The sequence below is a fragment of the Solanum dulcamara genome, chromosome 9 (assembly GCF_947179165.1).
Source record: "Solanum dulcamara chromosome 9, daSolDulc1.2, whole genome shotgun sequence".
Taxonomy (NCBI): domain Eukaryota; kingdom Viridiplantae; phylum Streptophyta; class Magnoliopsida; order Solanales; family Solanaceae; genus Solanum; species Solanum dulcamara.
This window is the reverse complement of record NC_077245.1, coordinates 72,064,714-72,085,729: the sequence shown is the minus strand read 5'-3', so window position 1 is coordinate 72,085,729 and position 21,016 is coordinate 72,064,714. Positions and strand designations below refer to the sequence as shown.

General features: G+C 33.6%; 1 protein-coding gene across 3 annotated transcripts; it reads left to right on the top strand.

The window, feature by feature from the left end:
- Positions 1-6,779: 6,779 nt before the first annotated feature.
- On the top strand, positions 6,780-12,301 carry LOC129903399 (short-chain dehydrogenase/reductase 2b-like). Of its 3 annotated transcripts, XM_055978949.1 has the most exons (6): positions 6,780-6,953; positions 8,100-8,188; positions 9,187-9,490; positions 9,563-9,640; positions 10,534-10,716; positions 11,631-12,301. In XM_055978949.1, the coding sequence occupies exons 3-6, from the start codon at positions 9,230-9,232 to the stop codon at positions 12,006-12,008; spliced, it is 900 nt and encodes a 299-aa protein (XP_055834924.1). In that variant the 5' UTR covers positions 6,780-6,953; positions 8,100-8,188; positions 9,187-9,229; the 3' UTR covers positions 12,009-12,301. The 3 variants fall into 3 exon arrangements, with proteins under 3 accessions (XP_055834924.1, XP_055834923.1, XP_055834925.1); XM_055978948.1 differs by lacking the exon at positions 8,100-8,188; XM_055978950.1 differs by lacking the exons at positions 6,780-6,953; positions 8,100-8,188 and adding an exon at positions 8,294-8,365.
- Positions 12,302-21,016: the final 8,715 nt, after the last annotated feature.

Below are 21,016 nucleotides of genomic sequence, written 5' to 3'. Positions count from 1 at the left end.
TAACATTTGCTTTCCTTCTAAGTAAGTTGGAAAAATATTTCTCGTCTTTAAAAATAGCATGAGTTGTTCCACTATTAATTACACAAATATCCTCGTGATTAATCATTGATTCAAACAAAATTTGAGGCATATCCATATTTTACTTCAAAAAAAATAAAGCAAATATTATAATTAACACATGATTTATTACACAAATTTTATTTATTTACATGGACTAGAAAAATACAAACATAATATTTAGTACAGATAAAATAAAAATAAAAAGAAAGTAATTTAAATATTATTAGTTTTATCAATATTCATATTTTCTTCTGAAAAATTAAAGAAATCAGCTACATCCATATGCATAGGCTCAATATTATCCTCAGAAATAAAATTTGTCTTTGGATTATTTCCTGCTCTTTTCAAGGACGCTTGATATAATTGAACAGAACATTTTGATGACGGGTAAGTCCGCGACCATTGTCGCATAACTCCACATCTATGACATACACTTTCTAAATTTTTCTTCGGTAAAGCTTTTGGCCTTTTACTTTGCCATTTATATTGCTGATCATTTTTCGGTGCCAACCGTGCATCAGAATTATAATTTCTTCTTCGACCATGACCACGACCACGACTGGGGCCATGGTCTCTTTCGCGTTGGTTATAATTTATCTGATTCACTTCAGGGAGTGGCAAAGAACCAACGGGCCGACTATCATGATTTTTCATTAATAGTTCATTGTGGCGTTCAGCAATAAGAAGGTGAGATAATAATTCAAAATATTTTTTAAAATCTTTTTCGCAATAATATTGCTGTAGGAGCATATTCGTGGGTGGAAATGTGGAATATGTTTTTTTGAGTTTATCTTGTTCAGTTATTTCGTCTCCGCATAAATTTAACTGAGCTATAATTTTAAATAAGACAGAATTATATTCAATTATATTTTTGAAATTCATTAATCACAATTTTAACCAATCATGACGTGCTTAGGGAAGCATAATCATCTTCAGGTGGTCATATCTTTCTTTTAAATTTTTCCACAATTTAAGGAGTCTTTTAATGTGTGATATTGTAATTTTAGTCCCTCGTCAAGATGGTGGCGGAGAAATATCATGGCTTTTTGCACGGTCTTGACTAGATGCCGTAGTTTCATCTTTGATAGTGTCTGCCCGACCCATCGATTCTAAATGAATTTCGGCATCAAGTGCCAATGATGAGTAGCTTTTTCCAAAAATATCAAGAGCAACAAATTCAAGTTTTGAAAATATTAGACATTTTAAGAAAATAAAATTCTTACTCCTTTTGTTACCTACTAAAAATATAGCTCAAAGCGACAGAGGCTCGTGCTGATAACGTGTTAAGAAATATACTAGTTTAACAATTAAAATGAGAAACAGTAACAAAAAGATTAATAAATAGAGAGAAAGAGAATTTAGAGGAGAACGGAAGAGGAAGCAGTGTATATATTTTCTATATTTCTGTGTTCTTCCATTGCACATATATATAGGCACAAGAATATGATTAAATACCAAATGGGCAAGTTGTCCACTTACAAATGGGGCCCACTTGGAAAACATCCAATACCTAACAATATAATAATAATAATAATAATAATAATAATAATAATAGTAATAATAATAATAATAATAGTAATAATAATAATAATAATAATAATAATAATAATAGTAATAATAATAATAATAGTAATAATAGTAATAATAATAATAATAATAATAATAATAGTAATAATAATAATAATAATAATAATAGTAATAATAGTAATAATAGTAATAATAATAATAATAGTAATAATAGTAATAATAGTAATAATAATAGTAATAATAATAGTAATAATAGTAATAATAATAATAATAATAATAGTAATAATAATAATAATAATAATAGTAATAATAATAATAATAATAGTAATAATAATAGTAATAATAATAGTAATAATAATAATAATAATAATAATAATAATAAAAAAAAAAAAAAAAAACTTCTAATCAAATCAAAAGTAAACATAATCAACATATGGCTTTTGGCGACCTTTAATCTACATGTATTTGGTTTGAAAACACTGTTATAACTTGTTTCACGTATTATATTGTATCATAATATTACTTAAATATAGTGTTTATTTTTATTTTTATTTTATTATACTATATTATTAAATTTTATCATTATGTAATAATCAAAAGTGTCATTTTATGTAGTGCTCATGATCTTGTCGTTACCTTACTTTTCTTTTCTTCTAATTTTTTTTTATAAAAATTTAATATTGTTAGAAATCAGATGAAAAGCTACGAAATTTTGGGAATTTTCTATATATCATTGCATACTGTATCTGAATGTATTTATACAAATACCTAATGATTAAACTATTAAATAAAATAGAAAAATCCTATACATATTTGTGCTCCTCTTATTGGTCAAATGGATAACAAACTAACTAATTTTGTTTCTATGTACAGGTTACACTAAACTGAGGTGTATGGCTCAGATTCAATTGATCAAACTATTTTCAATGGCTGTGATACAATCTTGGACATTGAATGGCTGTGATGCAATCTCATATATTCAATGGCTTTGATGCAGCCTTGGAAATCAATGGTCCTGATGAAGTGTGTCCACTATCTTGGACACATAAAAGAAGACTCTAGAAGTCTTCTTGCTTTCTGAAGTGTCCGTTCATTTCTGAAGTCTCTGAAGCTGAAGAGTTGTGTCCTCATTTCCTTCTTCTTCTTCTTTCATTTTTCTCTTCATCTTCATCTTGCTTCAGAGATGGCTGTATGCCAACAAATATCGTGATTTTATTTTCTTATTTGTATGTGTGTGTTGTAATGAAACAAAACATATAATCTATCTCAAACTTTATATTCATCCCAACAATATAATACAATACATAATAAAACGTCATTCAAACAAAAAAAATATGAAAAATGGTAAGATTTACCCATGTAGTCTATTTGTTAGTATATTTTTTCAACATTATTATCTTTGACATCCAATTTTTAAGCCATATTTACACATCATTCATTAAGTCCCATGTCTCCACTTATATTTTTCGGGGTGACACCTATGCAAATTATTTTTTCCCAAATTAATTCTAGTCACCCATCTAAAAATATTTAGGCGTAATACATGAAAGAAAGTCAAAAAAAAGTTTGCAGAAAGTAAAGAAAATGTAAAGAAGTGAAAAAGGGCTGCAGAAAGTAAAGAAAAAGTAAAGGTTGACAGTCAACCCTTCTTTATTCGTTTTCAACACGAAAACGCGTAAACTCTTTCCCTTTACGCGTTTTCATCCTCCTATAAATAGAGGGCCTCGTGCCCTTATTTAATTCATTCAGAAAAAGAGAGAGTAAGAATATAAAGAAAGTTATACACCAAGATAAATATTATAATATTGAGTGTCCTATTTAGTAGTTGTTCCTTTTATAAGAGAGAAGTGCTTATTGTTGTTTTTTCCTTAGACTTGAGAGCAGTGTACTCCCATATTATCATAGTGAAATTCTTCTACCCCGTGGTTTTTCCCCTTTATCTGTTTGAGAGGTTTCCATGAAAAATTCTCGTGTTCAATTTAATTTCATTATTTATTATAATATCAAACTTTAGTTGTGGTGCTTCCCCCCAACAGTGTCATCAAAGCCCTCGATTATTCTGTTTGTTTTATGCGATGGTACTATTTGTGAATAGTATTTTTTTGTGAATAGTAAAATTCAGTGAAAAGTACTATTCACATGAATAGTAAATTTTGGTGACGGTATATTTTGTCACGATTGTTCGCAAAAATATTCAGAAATGATCTAGAAGGGTGTGAAGCAAATAACAATGTTAAATACAATAAAGTTTGACGTTGAAAAATTCAATGGGACTAATTTCTCATTGTGAAAAATGAAAATAAAAGTGATATTGAGAAATGACAATTGCTTGGCTGCAATTGAAGGCAGACCCACAGACTTCACTGATGATAGCAAGTAGAACGACATAGACAGCAATGCAGTTGCTGATCTACACTTGAAACTAGCTCATCAAGTGTTATCTAGTGTGGCTGAAAAATGGACTGCGAAGAAAATATGAGATACTCTTACAGGAATGTATGAGGCCAAGTCTTTGCATAATAAAATCTTCTTAAAAAGAAGTTTGTATACTCTTCGAATGGCAGAGTCCATGTCAGTTACTGAACACATCAATACTTTGAATACTTTATTTTCGCAACTTACAACAATGGGTTGTAAAATAGAGGGGACTAAACGTGCGGATCTTCTACTTCAAAGTCTACCTGACTCGTATGATCAACTCATCATCAACCTGACGAACAATATAGACATTCTAGTTTTTGATGAAATTGTAGCCGTCGTCTTAGAAGAAGAAAATCGACGCAAAAATAAAGAAGACAGACAAGCAAGTTCGCAGCAAGCTGAAGCTTTGATGATGGTGAGAGGAAGATCAACGAAACGTGGCCCCAGTGGGAGTCACAATTATTGTAGATCTAAATCAAGAAGTAAGAAGAATATTAAGTATTACAATTGTGGCAAGAAAGGACACTTCAAGAAAGATTATCGGTTTAAGAAGAAGAGTGAACACCTTGAGTCATCAAATGTACAAGGGAATGTTGCAGGTACCTCAGATGATGGCGATATTTTATGTAGTGAAGCAATATCAAATAATGAAGCCTTGGTGTTGGTATAAGAGATTTGATTCCTTCATTATAAGCCTTGGATAAAACATACATATCAGATCCTTGTGTTTATTACAAGAGATTTGGTGATGACGATTTTATTATTTTGCTGTTGTATGTTGATGATATGTTGGTAGCAGCCCCAATAAAGATTGTCTCACAAATTTAAAGGCACAGTTGGCAAGGGAGTTTGAAATGAAGGACTTGGGATCAACAAATAAGATTCTAGGGATGCAAATTCATCGAGACAGAATTAATAGGAAGATTTGACATTCTCAAAAGAACTACTTGAAGAAAATCTTACAACGCTTTAAGATGGAAGATTGTAAGTCAATTTCTATCCCACTTCCTATTAATTTCAAGTTATCCTAAAAAATGAGTCCTAGCAATGAAGCAGAGAGGATGGAGATATCTCGAGTACCGTATGCATCAGCAGTGGGAAGTTTAATGTTCGCCATGGTATGTACAAGACCTGACATTGCACAAGCAGTGGGAATGGTTAGTCGATATATGACTAATTCTGGTAGAGAGCATTGGAATACTGTTAAGAGGATCCTGAGATATATCAAGGGTACCTCAGATGTTGCAATGTATTATGGAGGATCAGAAATTACTATTAAAGGTTATGTTGATTCAGATTATGCAGGTGATCTTAATAAAAGCAAGTCCACCACAGATTATGTGTTTACTCTTGCTGGAAGAGCTGTAAGCTGGGTTTTAAAACTGCAATCTATCGTGGCTACATCTACAACGAAAGCAGAATATGTAGCAGCTACACAAGCTATCAAAGGGGCAATATGGATGCAGATATTACTGGAGGAGCTCGGGGACAAACAAGATAAGGTTGCTCTATTTTATGACAGTCAGAGCGCTTTGCATCTTGCAAGGAATCCGACATTTCATTCAAGGACAAAGTACATACGAGTTCAATATCACTTTGTTCGTGAGAAGGTGGAAGAAGTAGTGTGGATATTCAGAAAATTCACACTAATGACAAGCTAGCAGATATGTTTACGAAGCCGATCAACAATAACAAGTTTAAATGGTGTCGATCTTCTATTGGCCTAGCAGAAACGTAACATTGCAGTAATTGGGTAGAAAGAATGGTGTTAAGACTTAATTCATTCTCAATTAAATCTTCAAGTGGGAGAAATGAAAGAAAGTTAAAAAAAAAAAAAGACTGCAGAAAGTAAAGGAAAAGTAAATAAGTCAAAAAGGGCTGCAGAAAGTAAAGGAAAAGTAAAGGTTGGCAGCCAGCCTTTCTTTACTCGTTTTCAACACGAAAACGCGTAAACTCTTTCCCTTTACGCGTTTTCATCCTCCTATAAATAGAGGGCCTCGTGCCCTTATTTAATTCATTCAGAAAAAGAGAGAGTAAAAATACAAAGAGAGTTATACACCAAGATAAATATTATAATCTTGAGTGTTCTCTTTAGTAATTGTTCCTTTTATAAGAGAGAAGTGTTTATTGTTGTTTTCTCCTTATACTTGAGAGCAGTGTACTCCCATATTATCATAATGAAATTCTTCTACCCCGTGATTTTTCTCCTCTATCTGTTTGAGGGGTTTCCATGAAAAATTCTCGTGTTCAATTTATTTTCATTATTTATTATCATATCAAACTTTAGTTGTGGTGCTTTCTCACTCCAACAATACATATGTATGTCCTTTAACTTGGTTTTAATTTATATTTATGTCCTCTAATTTTGGGTGTGTACAAATATACACTTAAACTTGTATAAAAGTGAATAAATAGACGCATACGTCCTACGTAGCATCCTACATGACAATTTGCGTCATATATGATTTCCTAGTGTATTATGCCACATAGAACTCATGTGTCTACTTGTTCAACTTTATACAAGTTTAAGTACATATTTGTGTACATTCAAAATTAGAGGACATAAATATAAAATAATGTCAAATTAAAAAACATATTTATGTATTATGCCAAATATTTAACCCGCCACCAAATTTAACATATGAGAGGTAAATGTCGTTCGAAAGTTGGATAGCAAAAATAAATATTTTTAAAAGATATAATGAAAGTGTAAATATAATTTTTTTTAGTATGGGGAAAAAATTATTTTAAGCTCAGCAAAATAACCTATATGAATTACGATAATTCTCGCGCTAGTTAATTTTTGGAATTGACTTGGGTTTGATTGTCTTGTTTGGCTGGGTTTGAGTTACCTTATGTGCCATATCTTTACGATATCAAATCCCATTTGCAGATTATCCTTCAAGAACTCAGTGGTTGATTCTATTCTGTTACTTCATTTGCAGGTGAGTCAATTTTTTTAAATTTTTTTTCTGGGTTTTTTGTTTCTTGTCCAGATCTTGGGAAAAATGAGCTAACTTTGAAATGGGGTTTGATCTTTGGTCTTGAATCTTGATTGTTTAGTTTAATGCTGTTGCTTAAAATGTTGGTTGTCCCATTATTGTTAGTATTTAAAGTTTGTGTTCTGAATTTGCCACGAACTCATAACTAGTTTTATGCATATTTAATGAATTTCGTAATACAAAGTCTATTGAGTTTGTTTGAAACTATACATGATAGTGTAGCTCCGCGTCTCCGCCCCTGATTACCATATGGTTCTGTTGTATTATTACAATGAGAAAAAAATTGTAAGAATAAATTAGGATGAATGATTGGAGTTGTACAAAAAGGAGTCACCTTTGATCAAAATAAAAACATGTTTTTTTTTCTAGTTCTTTTAGGTGCCCGCCCTTTATTTATTTAGATGTTGAGTTAACACAAGCTCCACGAAAGTCTAGGGTTGCTCCCAGCTCCATCTTGACCGGTATTTCGTTCTTGAGGGGGTGGGTGTCTTGGAGCGAACTACTCATTGCTGAGCACTCTTCTCGAATTTTTGAATGCATTCTCGCTTTAAGTAGTTATGCACTACTTTCCTATGAGTTGCCATGTTTTCTTCACTGTTTGTTTTGCTTCACATGAGCCAAGGGTCTTTTGAAACAACCTCCGTACCTCCACGAGATAGAGGTTTAGCTCTAGCACTAACTGTTTTCTTATCAAAGTTGGGTTCGAGCTCTAAATACAACAACAACAACAACTCCTCAGTGAAATCCCACAACGTGAGGTCTGGGGAGGGTAAAGTGTATGCAAACCTTACCCCTTCCAAGATAGGACGGCTGTTTTCGAGAGACCCTCGGCTCAAAAGAAGCATAAAAAGAGGTCAGATAAGGCTAAGAAGTTCAAAGCGATATGAGAAAGCAAATAACGAATAACGCAGGGTTCGAGCTCTGAATATAAAAAAAAATCAATGTTAGGAAGCGTTTTTTCCTTAAATATGTCTTAGTGAATCTGCACTCCACATTTGTTATCCTTCAATGAATTAAAAAACATGAAAAAGACAGATGTGAAAGGCCCACTACTCTTGGTATTTGTACTTATTTTATTATTTCTTGCAGCACTAGCACTACCCCTGTACTCCCTTCAATCTCCAACCCCATTTGCAGATTTGTTTTGCAACAAATTTATGTTGTCTCTTCCTTGGCAGGTAAGTCAATGTTTTATTTGGGTCTTGATTGTTTCTGTCCTGAGAAAAAATGAGCTAGTTTTGAAATGGGGTTCTGATTTTTGGTCTTGACTCTTGATTGTTTAGTTTAATGCTGCTGCTCAACAATATTTAGATTCATGTGATTCTTTCCATCTGTCCAAGCCTCGGTAGACTTGAGTAAGTTGATTCTTATATTAGTGGGAGGTAGCACATACCTGTTGGAATTAGTTGGAGTCTCATCTTTGATCCAAATATAAAACCCTGTTTTATCACTAAGCTTGATAATATTGCTTCCGTAGTTTCTTGTCCTTCGATTGCTGTTACTATCTGTTGTTTTTTTGTACCTCGATTATATATCGTATTGTTTTGTTGTAGTTTCTATTCTGTTACTTTCTGTTGTTTTTGTTATTATTTGTTGTTTCTTGTACTTAAGTTATTTCTTTTTCGGTACTTCTTTGGATTGTTTTTTCTTGAGTTCAGACCCCAGCCTTGGTATAACTTGTCTTTGATTGGGATTTTGAAAAGATGTTAGGCTCGGAAACAATATCTCTACCTAGACTCTACCCTCCCAGACCCCACTTTGTGGAACAACATTACTGTGTATATATATAAAAAAGATAATTTTGGCCTTATATACACATTGCAATTTTTTTGGGAGGGGAGTGGTTCGGTGAATCCCGTTGCACCCCACTAGCTCTGCCCCTGACTCTTAGTGTGTCCAGGTTAACAGCCGCAGACACCTCAACTAATCAACTTTATACCGGTAATCCTGTCAATTAAAGCTTAGGTAGATGAAAAAAAAAAGGGCAGCCCGGTGCACTAAAGCTCCCGCTATGCGCGGGGTCCGGGGAAGGGCTTGACCACAAGGGTCTACTTAGGTAGATGAAAAGAATTTGTCATTTCATCTGTGTTAATTTTCCGGTTGATGGTCCCCGAGGTTGTTATTTCAACTCTTGGACTACTCTTGAAATGGTGTTTCTTTTATATTATCCCAACAGGATTCTGAAGGAGAAAAAAGGTTAGAAACATTGGACTTAAGTTATGGGGGATGCTAGTAGGTATGCAGTAGTTACAGGAGCAAACAAGGGAATTGGCTTTGAGACTGTCAAGCAGCTCGCAAATTCAGGTGTAACGGTTGTCTTAACAGCCAGAAACGAAAAGAGGGGAATTGAAGCAACATCCTTTCTGAATGAACAAGGTTTTCCGAATGTTGTCTTTCATCAGCTTGATGTTCAAGATGCTCAGAGCATTGAGTCCTTAGCAAAGTTCATACGAACACAATATGGGAGGCTTGATATTCTGGTAAGAGCATGAACGGATCAATTTCTTCGTTTGAGCTTGAGCTATAGGGAAGTTGCTGATAAGTTTATGCAGGTAAATAATGCTGGAGCTTCTGGAGTCGTAGTTGATGAAGATGTCCTAAGGGCCTTGAATGTAGATCCTGAAGACTGGGTAAGATAATTTTCTCAATGCTTAGTTCTTGTTTTATCACGGATTTCACATGGTAATGAAGCGATACGCGATTCAATAGAACAACAACAACATACAAAGTGTAATTCCACAAATGAGGTCTGGGAGGGTAGGATGTACCCAAACCTTACCCCTACCTTTGTGGGATAGAGAGATTGTTTACGATAAACCCTCGTCTGGCTAATTGAAAATTTTGGTCCTCAAACTTTGATGCAAACGATAGTCCCCTTGTGTGGTCTCTGGTCTTGCTCTGAACTAGACTTAGTCTTAGAGAGACTGTTTTATGTTATAACTCATAAGGATGAGATACAACAAAACCTAGCTGAGGGCATTGGCGAGAACCATGATTTTCACTAAGGGGAGTCAAAGTATAAAGAAATGAACATACGAAAAATCAAAGAGATTCAACATATAGTATATATGCATAATTTTTTTGTCTATCTATACAATGTAATTTTCGAGCAAAGGGACATGAGTGAATCCGTCACTGCTTGAGGGTAATCCCATCTCTAGTTGCTACACCAACCTAGCCCCTCTTTTTAATTTACTAAATTTTTCATAGTACAATTTCTTATTTCACAGTGATTTCCTTAAGAAAAAAAAGAAAACATTCGTGGTCTGGAAGGTTAGAGTAGCCAAAGCCATTGGAATGTTTATTTTATACATTGGAAAAATCCACCTAGGTGTCAAAAGTTCATCACGGAAGAAAGGACCACTAAGTCAGGATCACTAACTAATATGAACTAATATAATAGAAAAAGAACTATCTTTTTTGTATGCTTTCCCTGGTTACATTGCTACTGCAGGCATTAGGCAATCGGAATTATTATATTGATGTAAATGGGATTTACCTATATGCTTTTTGTTGCAAACAGTTAGCAGGGAAAGCTGTCGATGTGATTCAAGTTGCGATGAAAACAACTTATGAGAGTGCCAAATTATGCTTGGACACTAATTACTATGGTGTTAAGAATGTTACTGAAGCTCTTCTTCCACTGCTGCAAAATTCTCCTTCAGCAAGAATTGTTAATGTCTCCTCCCTTAGAAGTGAATTAAAGGTACATACCATCTTTCTTGTCATTTCCTTATAGAATTGCCCGAGCAAAGTTAGGATCCCTTCAGCACAAGCCTGCGCACATAAATTGCTTATCAACAACAATAACAACATACCTGGTAAAATCCTACAAGTGAAGTCTGTGAAGGGTGGTGTGTATGCTACCTTTCCCCACCTTGTGAAGGTAGAAATTGCTTACCAACACGTACACAATTACTGTTCTTTTGTGCTTTAAGTCTTAGCTTTCGAGCTAGTTGTAATTTTGGTTAATATATTATCAGAATCAAACCTTCAATTTGTTTGACGTGTGTAGTTTATCCTTGTTGACCAGTGGCGAAACCAAGAATTTCATTAAGAGTGGTCAAGATTTAATATACATGTATAAAAAGTATTTTTTTACTATATTTTTGGTATAATTTTCCTACGAAAGGTGCTCAACTGATCACCTTTATTGTATGTGGCTACGGCATTTCTTGTTGTAATAGCTTAAACTCCATTTCCTCCATAATTCTTTGCTGACCACTCTCTTAAGTACTTTTGATCTTCCGTTAGACGATATAGTCACACTGCTAGACGACTCAGTGCATGGATGTCACGAGTCCATTGGCATAGGCTTAGGCCTATTTTGTTAGACGATATAGTCACACTGCTAGACGATATAGTCACAAAAACTTTTTTGATAACCATGATGTCCGGACCAACATGTTTGCACCTGGACTAATTCCATGTGATACCTGCTAACATAGTGGGTACCGGATAACCTTGAATCCACAGATATTAGAAGGATACTTTTGTTTTTCTTGATAGGTAATCAAAGAAAAAAGGCACTTTGATCCAACTATTACAACACAAGAAGATTGGGAACATAATCTCTTTGACATTTCATATTTGTTATTGACTTTTTTCGTTCTAATGCAGCGAGTACCAAATGAGGAGAGGAGAAAAGAGCTCGGAGATATTGAAAATCTGACAGAAGATAAAATCGACAAGATTCTGCAGAATTTTTTGTATGATTTGAAACAAGATGCTCTTGAGGTAAACGGTTGGCAGATGATGCTACCAGCATATAGCATATCAAAAGTATCACTCAATGCTTACACTCGAATTCTTGCAAGAAAGTACCTGAAAATGTGTATCAACTGTGTCCATCCTGGATACGTCAACACGGATATAAACTGGCATACAGGAACAATGCCTGTCGAAGAAGGAGCTGAAGGACCTGTCATGTTAGCTCTTTTGCCTGATGGAGGACATACTGGTTGCTACTTTGATCGTACAGTAGTCGCCGAGTTTTAGATATAACAACTATGCCTCAGTCTCAAACAAGTTGAGGTCAGTCGCGAAGTTTTAGATCAAGTCGTGAAGTAAGACTAATTTCTTTCAGTGTCTCTTGGCATTTGGTTAAGTTTATGAGCTTGGTTGGTGTTCTAGTGGTTGCATTAGTAATTGAAATAATGAGGGAAGCAAAGGATAAAAATGTTCCTTTTATTTGTCCATATCAATGGACTCTTGTTTTAGAAATATCTTTTCTTCTTATACAACAACACAAGTCATAAAAAAGTTTTGATTAAGGGGAGATTATTCTCTAATATTATGTTTTTATTAATTTTTGGAGAAAAAGATTATATTTGCACTTGTACTCTCACAAATAGGTCATATTTGCCCTTCATTATACTTTTTAACATATTTGTCCCTTTCATTCAATTTTAGAGTCATATTTGTCTTTGTATTCTAAAAAAAGGTCATATTTACACCTTCGACGTTAAATCCTCGTGTCCTCAATATATTTGCCCTTTTTCATCTAACTTTAGGATCATATTTGCCCATATACTCTAAAAAAGGTCATATTTATCCCTACAACGTTAAATTCATGTTCCACCTTAATTTTCTTATGTGATTTATGAGACATATTTTTTTACAATTAAATCTATTAGCCCATTTATATGGGGAAAATAAGACATTGAACTTCTTACGCTCTTGCAAAATGATAATGTCGTAAGTAAACAAATATACATACTCCTCTTTCTCCCAATGTTTTTTCCCTGCAAAGATCAAGAATGAAACAAAAAGAATACATTAATAAAAATCTAAAAAACGTATATGATACATAAATCCTAACAAAAGTAGTATATCAACTGTCCTCATACATGAGATAGAATAAAAATAACATAATTATTATCAACCAAGTAAAATGGTTGTCCACTTAAAATGGTGGATAGTCCATTTACTTTTTAAGTGGGTAAAATGCCCACTAATATTTTCCTCCACTTGTAAATATGGCTATAAATATAGCCTTAAACTTCAATGTAAATATACACAAAACATATAAAAGAAGATAATTACTATTACTCTCTCTATATTACTACTCTCTCTATTAATACTTTCTATATTATTCTCTTGTTCTTCTTCCTTTATAAAATTGTCAAGATAGTTAATTTATAACACGTTATCAGCACGAAGCTCTAATTTTTCAGAAAATTAACTTCTATATCAGGTATATCTACTAAAGAAATTTAATTTTTAAGTTATCTTTGTTACTTTCAAATTAATTTTCATCATGTCAAACTTGTCAAAATTGGAATTTGTGGCACTTGATATTTCTGGTAAAAATTATTTGTCATGGGTACTTGATGCTGAAATTCACCTTACCGCTAAGGGTCTTGGTGATGCTATAATTGAAGGAAATACAGCATCAAGTCAGGATAAAACAAAGGCTATGATTTTCCTTCGTCATCATCTAGATGAAAGCCTAAAAATGGAATACTTGACAGTGAAAGATCCACTTGAATTGTGGAAAGACTTAAAAGGGAGGTATGACCACCTCAGGGCAACGGTATTGCCAAGGGCTCGTTATGAGTGGATGCACTTACGGTTTCAAGATTTTAAAACCGTAATTGAGTATAATTCTGCTGTATTTAGAATAACTTCCCAATTAAAATTATGTGGGGAAAATATAAATGATGAGGACATGTTAGAAAAGACACTAACTATTTTTCATGCCTCTAATGTAATATTACAGCAGCAATACCGTGAAAAGGGTTTTAAAAAATACTCTGAATTGATATCATGACTTCTGGTGGCTGAACAACATAATGCCCTTTTAATGAAAAATCATGAAGCCCGTCCCACTGGAACTGCTCCGTTACCGGAGGTAAATATGGTAAAGGCACATGGCCAGTCTGAAAGAAGACAAAATAAAAATTATGGCCACAATAATGTGTGTGGACGTGGCAATGACAGAAGACGATTTAATAATCGTCGAGGTGGTGGTCAACATAAAAGGGAGAACAATATCAGTTCTCAAAATGGCCCTTCAAAAAGTAACTGTCATCGTTGTGGCATGAAAGGCCACTGAAAAAATGAATGTCGGACGCCTGAGCATTTTGTAAGACTTTATCAAAATTCTTTTAAAAGAAAGGCAAATAGAGGTGGTGCCTCTTCTTCTAATGCTCGGATAGAGTCACACTTGGCGTTCAAAAATAATATTGAGGCAAAGCCTTTGAATAATGATAATATTGAAGCAAATCTGGCCTTAAGGGATGATGATTTTAATGACCTCAATGATATTACTCATTTGGAGGTTGAAGATTTTTTTAAGGATCTTAATTGATGTTTAATTTCATGTTTTTCAATATGTTATCATGTACTTCGAATTATTGTGTTTTTACGTTTATGTATTTGAAGAAAAAAAATAATAATCAAGGTCACATTTTTATGATAATAGTATATTGTTTATTACATTGTGCTATTTTACAATGTTGTAATTAATTACTATTAGTGTGCTATTATTTAATCTTAATATCATATTGTTACTAAAAAAAATATTCGCCTTATTTAATGTCATTATACTAATTGTTTATTCTTGTTAATGTTTTAGACATTAATAATATATAATGATTGTATTATTTTTGTCAATAAACAAATTATCTATACATGATGAATAATATTATATTAATATTTTATAATATTTATATTTGTTTTTAATACTTGTGTATAATATTTATTTAAGGTTAATAAGTATATAATTCCATAAACTAAATTATTGTAACATTCATCATAATTGAATCATATAATTTTTTAAATTCTAAATTACCATAATTTAACTTTTAAAAAAAAAGGGGACTTATGTTTTTCTAGCAAAATGGTTACTTATTTTATTTCTTACAATGCATTTTTATTTTATGAAGATACATAAATTTATCAGTCTTCAATTGGATTCAAGATGAATAATGGAGATATGTGCATTTTGGATAGTGCCACAACTCATACGATATTAAAAGAAAATAAATATTTTTGTCATTTGATTATGAAAAAGGCCTATGTCAATACAATATCTGGTAGTACAAAATTAATTGAAGGCTCTGGAAAAGTAGCCTTATTACTACCTGGAGGAACGATATTGGTAATTCATAATGCATTATATTGTAGTAAGTCTCAACGAAACTTGTTAAGTTTCAAGGTTATTCGCCAAAATGGCTATCATATTGAGACTGCAAATGAAGGAAAGGTTGAATACCTTTATATTACTACAATAAATATGGAGAAGAAAATTGTGCACGAAAAATTACCTGCACTTTCTTTTGGGTTGTACCATACAAATATTGGTACTGTTGAATCACATGCCATTGTAAACAAAAGGTTTACTGATTCTAATGATTTTATCATTTGGCATGACCGGTTGGGCCATCCCGGTTATAATATGATGCGCAAAATTATTGAGAATTCACATGGACACACTTTGAAGAATCAGAAAATTCTTCAATCTAAGGAATTCTCTTGTGTTGCTTGTTCCCAAGGAAAACTGATTATCAAACCATCAGCAACTAAGGTTGGGATTGAATCTCCTGCGTTTCTGGAACGTATACAGGGTGATATATGTGGGCCAATTCACCCTTTATGTGGACCATTTGAATATTATATGGTCTTGATAGATGTATCTACAAGATGGTCACATGTGTGCTTATTATCAACTCGCAACATGGCTTTTGCGAGATTGTTAGCTCAAATTATAAGGTTAAGAGCACAATTTCCAGATTATGCAATAAAGACAATTCGTCTTGATAATGCTGGTGAATTCACATCTCAATCATTTAATGATTATTGTATGTCGATTGGAATAAAAGTTGAGCATCCGGTCGCTCATGTACATACACAAAATGGTCTAGCGGAATCATTGATTAAACGCCTCCAATGGATAGCTAGACCATTGCTAATGAGGACAAAACTTCCTATTTCAGTATGGGGGCATGCTATTTTGCATGCAGTAGCACTTGTGCGCATAAGGCCAACAAATTATCATGAATTTTCTCCATTACAGTTGGCGTTTGGAAGGGAGCCAAATATATCCCATCTTAGAATATTTGGGTGTGCGGTATATGTCCCAATTGCTTAACCGCACCGCACAAAGATGGGTCCCAAAAGAAGGTTGGGAATATATGTTGGGTATGAATCTCCTTCTATTATAAAATATCTGGAACCTATGACTGGAGATTTATTTACGGCAAGATTCGCTGATTGTCATTTTGATGAATCAGTATACCCAACATTAGGGGGAGAACATAAGCAGTTGAAAAATGAGATAGATTGGAATTCATTGTCACTATCTCATTTAGATCCTCGAACAAATCAATGTGAGCAAGAAGTTCAAAAGATGATTTATTTGCAGAATATTGCAAATCAACTGCCGGATGCATTTACTAACCTTCCACGGGTTACTAAATCGCATATCCCAGCTGCTAATGCTCAAGTTCGAGTTGATGTCCCGGTAGGACAACTTGTTCAAGCAAATGAGTCTAGACCACGCTTAAAACGTGGAAGACCATTTGGTTCCAAAGATAAAAATCCTCGAAAAAGGAAAGGAATAAATGATCAAGATGATCATAATTTGGAGGCGAGTGCTCAAGAAGAGCCCAGAGACACAACAAATGGTGATACCACCGAAGAGGTCCAAGTACCTGAAAATAATGAGAATGAAGAAATCTCAATAAGTTATGTCTCGACGGGAAAACGGTGGAACCAAAATGATATTGTGGTCGATAATATTTTTGCTTATAATGTTGCCATTGAAATAATGCAACAAGATAAGGATCTTGAACCAAAATCTGTCGATGAATGCAGACAGAGAAATGATTGGCCAAGATGGAAGGATGCAATTCAAGCAGAGTTAACTTCACTTGAAAAACGTGAAGTTTTCGGATCAATAGTTCGAACACCTGAAGGTGTCAAGCCAGTAGGGCACAAATGGGTTTTTATGCGTAAACGAAATGAAAAGGGTGAAGTCGTAAGATATAAAGCACGACTTGTAGCCCAAGGCTTTTCGCAAAGACCTGACATTGACTATATGGAAACATATTCTCCTGTGGTGGATGCAATTACTTTCAGGTATCTAATGAATTTGGCAGTTCATGAAAAGCTTGAAATGCACTTAATGGACGTGGTCACTGCCTATTTATATGGCTCATTGGACCATGACATTTTTATGAAAATTTCCGAAGGGTTCAAAGTGCCTGAAGCATACAAGGATTCTCGAGAAAATTGCTCAATAAAACTTTAAAAATCCTTGTACGGGTTGAAACAATCAGGGCGAATGTGGTACAATCGTCTTAGCGAATATTTGCTAAAAGAAGGATATAAAAATGATCCAATTTGCCCTTGTGTCTTTATGAGAAGGTATGGATCTGAATTTGTCATAATAGCAGTATATGTTGATGATTTGAATATTATTGGAACTCCAGAAGAACTTTCAAAGGCAGTAAAATGTCTGAAAAAGGAGTTTGAAATGAAAGACCTTGGAAAGACAAAATTTTGTCTTGGTCTACAAATTGAACATTTTACAAATGGGATATTTGTCCATCAGTCAACATATACTGAAAATATTTTAAAGAGATTTTATATGGATAAAGCACACCCATTGAGTACTCCAATGGTTGTGAGATCTCTTGATATTAATACAGATCCGTTTCGGCCTTATGAAAATGATGAAGAACTTATTGGTGCTGAAATACCATACCTTAGTGCAATTGGTGCATTAATGTATCTTGCCAACAATTCTAGACCAGATATAGCTTTCTCAGTAAACTTGTTAGCAAGATTTAGTTCTTCACCAACACGCAGACACTGGAATGGAATTAAGCATATATTCAGATACCTTCGAGGTACCATTGATATGGGATTGTTTTACTCAAATGATTCCACGTCACAATTGATCGGTTATGCAGATGCGGGATATTTATCTGATCCCCATAAAGGTCGGTCGCAAACAGGCTATTTATTTACATGTGGTGGTACAGCTATATCATGGCGTTCAACAAAGTAAACTATGGTTGCCACTTCCTCAAATCATGCAGAAATAATAGTCATTCATGAAGCAAGTCGAGAATGTGTTTGGTTAAGATCAATAACTCAACACATTCAAGAAACATGTGGTCTTTCTTTGACAAAAGACGCTCCAACAATATTGTATGAAGACAATGCTGCATGTATAGCTCAACTGAAGGGAGGATACATCAAAGGAGACAGAACAAAACATATTTCACCAAAATTCTTTTTCACTCATGATCTTCAAAAGAAGGGTGAAATAGATGTCAAACAAATTCGTTCAAGTGACAATTTGGCGGATATGTTCACCAAAGCATTGCCAACTTCAACCTTTGAGAAAATGAGATACAAAATTGGAATGCATCGTCTTCGAGATATTAAGTGATATTTTTATCAGGGGGAGCAAAATACGCGTTGTACTCTTTTTTCCTTAGTCAAGGTTTTGTCCCACTGGGTTTTCCTGATAAGGTTTTTAATGAGGCAGCACTCAAGGCGTATTATCAGATATGTGTACTCTTTTTCCTTCATTAGGCTTTTTCCCACTGGGTTTTTCCTAATAAGGTTTTAACGAGGCACATTTCTCGTGGACATCCAAGGGGGAGTATTATCAACCAAGTAAAATTGTTGTCCACTTAAAATGGTGGATAGTCCATTTACTTTTTAAGTGGGTAAAATGCTCACTAATATTTTCCTCCACTTGTAAATATGGCTATAAATATAGCCTTAAACTTCAATGTAAATATACACAAAACATATAAAAGAAGATAATTACTATTACTCTCTCTATATTACTACTCTCTCTATTAATACTTTCTATATTATTCTCTTGTTCTTCTTCCTTTATAAAATTGTCAAGATAGTTAATTTATAACAATAATATGAATTATATAATACTCCTAAGTATATATAAACTCATAAGTATATATAATATCTTTAGTTAGATCCACAAGTGCAATCAAACAAAGAAATATGAAAATTCATTTAGAAATTTACCAAACAAACTTCTTTATAGAGGCTTAAATAATTAGATCGTGCACATAAAACTTACACAACAATTTAAAGCCACTAATCTATAGAGTATCACATGGATTTGCCTACCAGGAAAAAGATAGTTAAAAGTGTTAAGACATAAATAATACACATGAAAACACATTTTTAACCAAAGTACCAAAGTTACCTGAATCTTTTCATTTGTTCAAGTCTAGATAGACAGAATTAGTTAATATCTATGTTGGTGGGAAGTAGCACATACCTGTTGAAATTAGTTGAGGTCTCACATTTGACCCAATTATAAAAGCATACTTTATTCGATTGCTGTTACTTTCTATTGTTTCTTGTATCTAGCTCGATTATTGTATTATTTTCTTATAGTTTATGTTCTGTTACTATATGTTGTTTTTGTTATTATTTGTTGTTTCTTGTACTTCCGTTACTTCTCTTTTTTCGGAACTTCTTTGGATTTTTTTTTCTTGAGCCAACTGTCTTCTACCTATGAGGTAAGAGTAAATTATGCATACAATCTATCCCTTCCAGGGTATGTTGTTATTGTTGTAAATACACAAAGAGCTTTAGATTGTGTCAAGGGGATTCAACGTTACTATGTATACATAAAATTAATAATTTAACCTTGTATACATGATGCAATTTTACGACGAGGGGTGGTTCAGATGAACCCCATTATGCCCCACTAGCTTTGCCCCTGACTCTTAGTATGATGAGAGAGTTTTTTGGGGGTTTAATAACAGTAGTGTACATAAAGAAGAAAACATACGACAAAGCCAAGGGGATTTGACAAGAGTGTATTCACCATTTCATGAGTGTAATCATCCCTAGTCACTACATCCCTGAGCCTCTCTAGTCTATCATGTTTTCTTGTTTGTACTCATCATTATTTTTGATTGAGTACTATCAGGCATAATACCTAAAAAGACACTCAAATTTGGTCTCAACCGGCAATTAGTAAGAACTTCAATTTTCAGGATGGACAACTAGACACGTCAACTTGTCTTCAATGTGTTAGTTGAACACTCCAACTTACAAAATGATCATCTAGACACCTCCAAAATTTATATGACATGTCAGCACCTAGTGTCTACAAGACATAGTGATGACAAGTTGAAGTATTTTGTTGTCAAATAAGACCAAGTTGATATGTCTCGTGGTGCTTACTTGTCAATTGATGTCGAATTTTTGAGTGTTTGTTTATATAAACGATCTATTTCCTGCTTGATAAGGAATGATGATTATTACTAGATATCATATAGTAGTTCTTTACTTGACATTATCACTTCCCCGTAATCTTCCCAGTGCAGAAACTTTTGGAACTTCTTGAATGCCAACTTCACATCTGAAAATGATAGATGTTAATGTTATGTACACAAAAGTGCTTTCAATAATCAATACTCCCCAAGAAGCAGACACTTTCTTCTGTGCTATTTTTTCAGTGGAGCTGTTTGTACAAGTTGATTTTGCTAGAACAAATCATGATAGTTCTAAAACTGAAACTTATCAAGAAGATACAAAATTTATATATGCCATTGAACTTTATGTATGTCATACGTTAACAGTAGAACTCGTCTTGCCAGGGGAATATATAGTACGTATAGCTTCGACATGGTCCATGCCATTTATATAGCATTTAGGGGCCACTCAATAGGAATTAGACAATTTTCTCATTTTTTCGTGTGTAAACGCCCATTAATTTTTTGGTGATATGGTTTTCGGGCAATTTTTTTTCCAAAAATTTTACGTGACCCTCCGTAATGACCTTGTAGAATGGTACATATAGCCTCAGCATGATTTACACCATTTATATAGCATTTAGGGGTCATTGAACTAGAATTAAACAATTTTCTCATTTTTTTCGTATGTGTTACCCCTTTAATTTTTTGGTGATATGATTTTCGGGCATTTTTTTTCCAAAAACTTTACAAGACTCTTCGTAATGACCTGAGGGAACAATACATATAGCCTCGGTATATCCATGT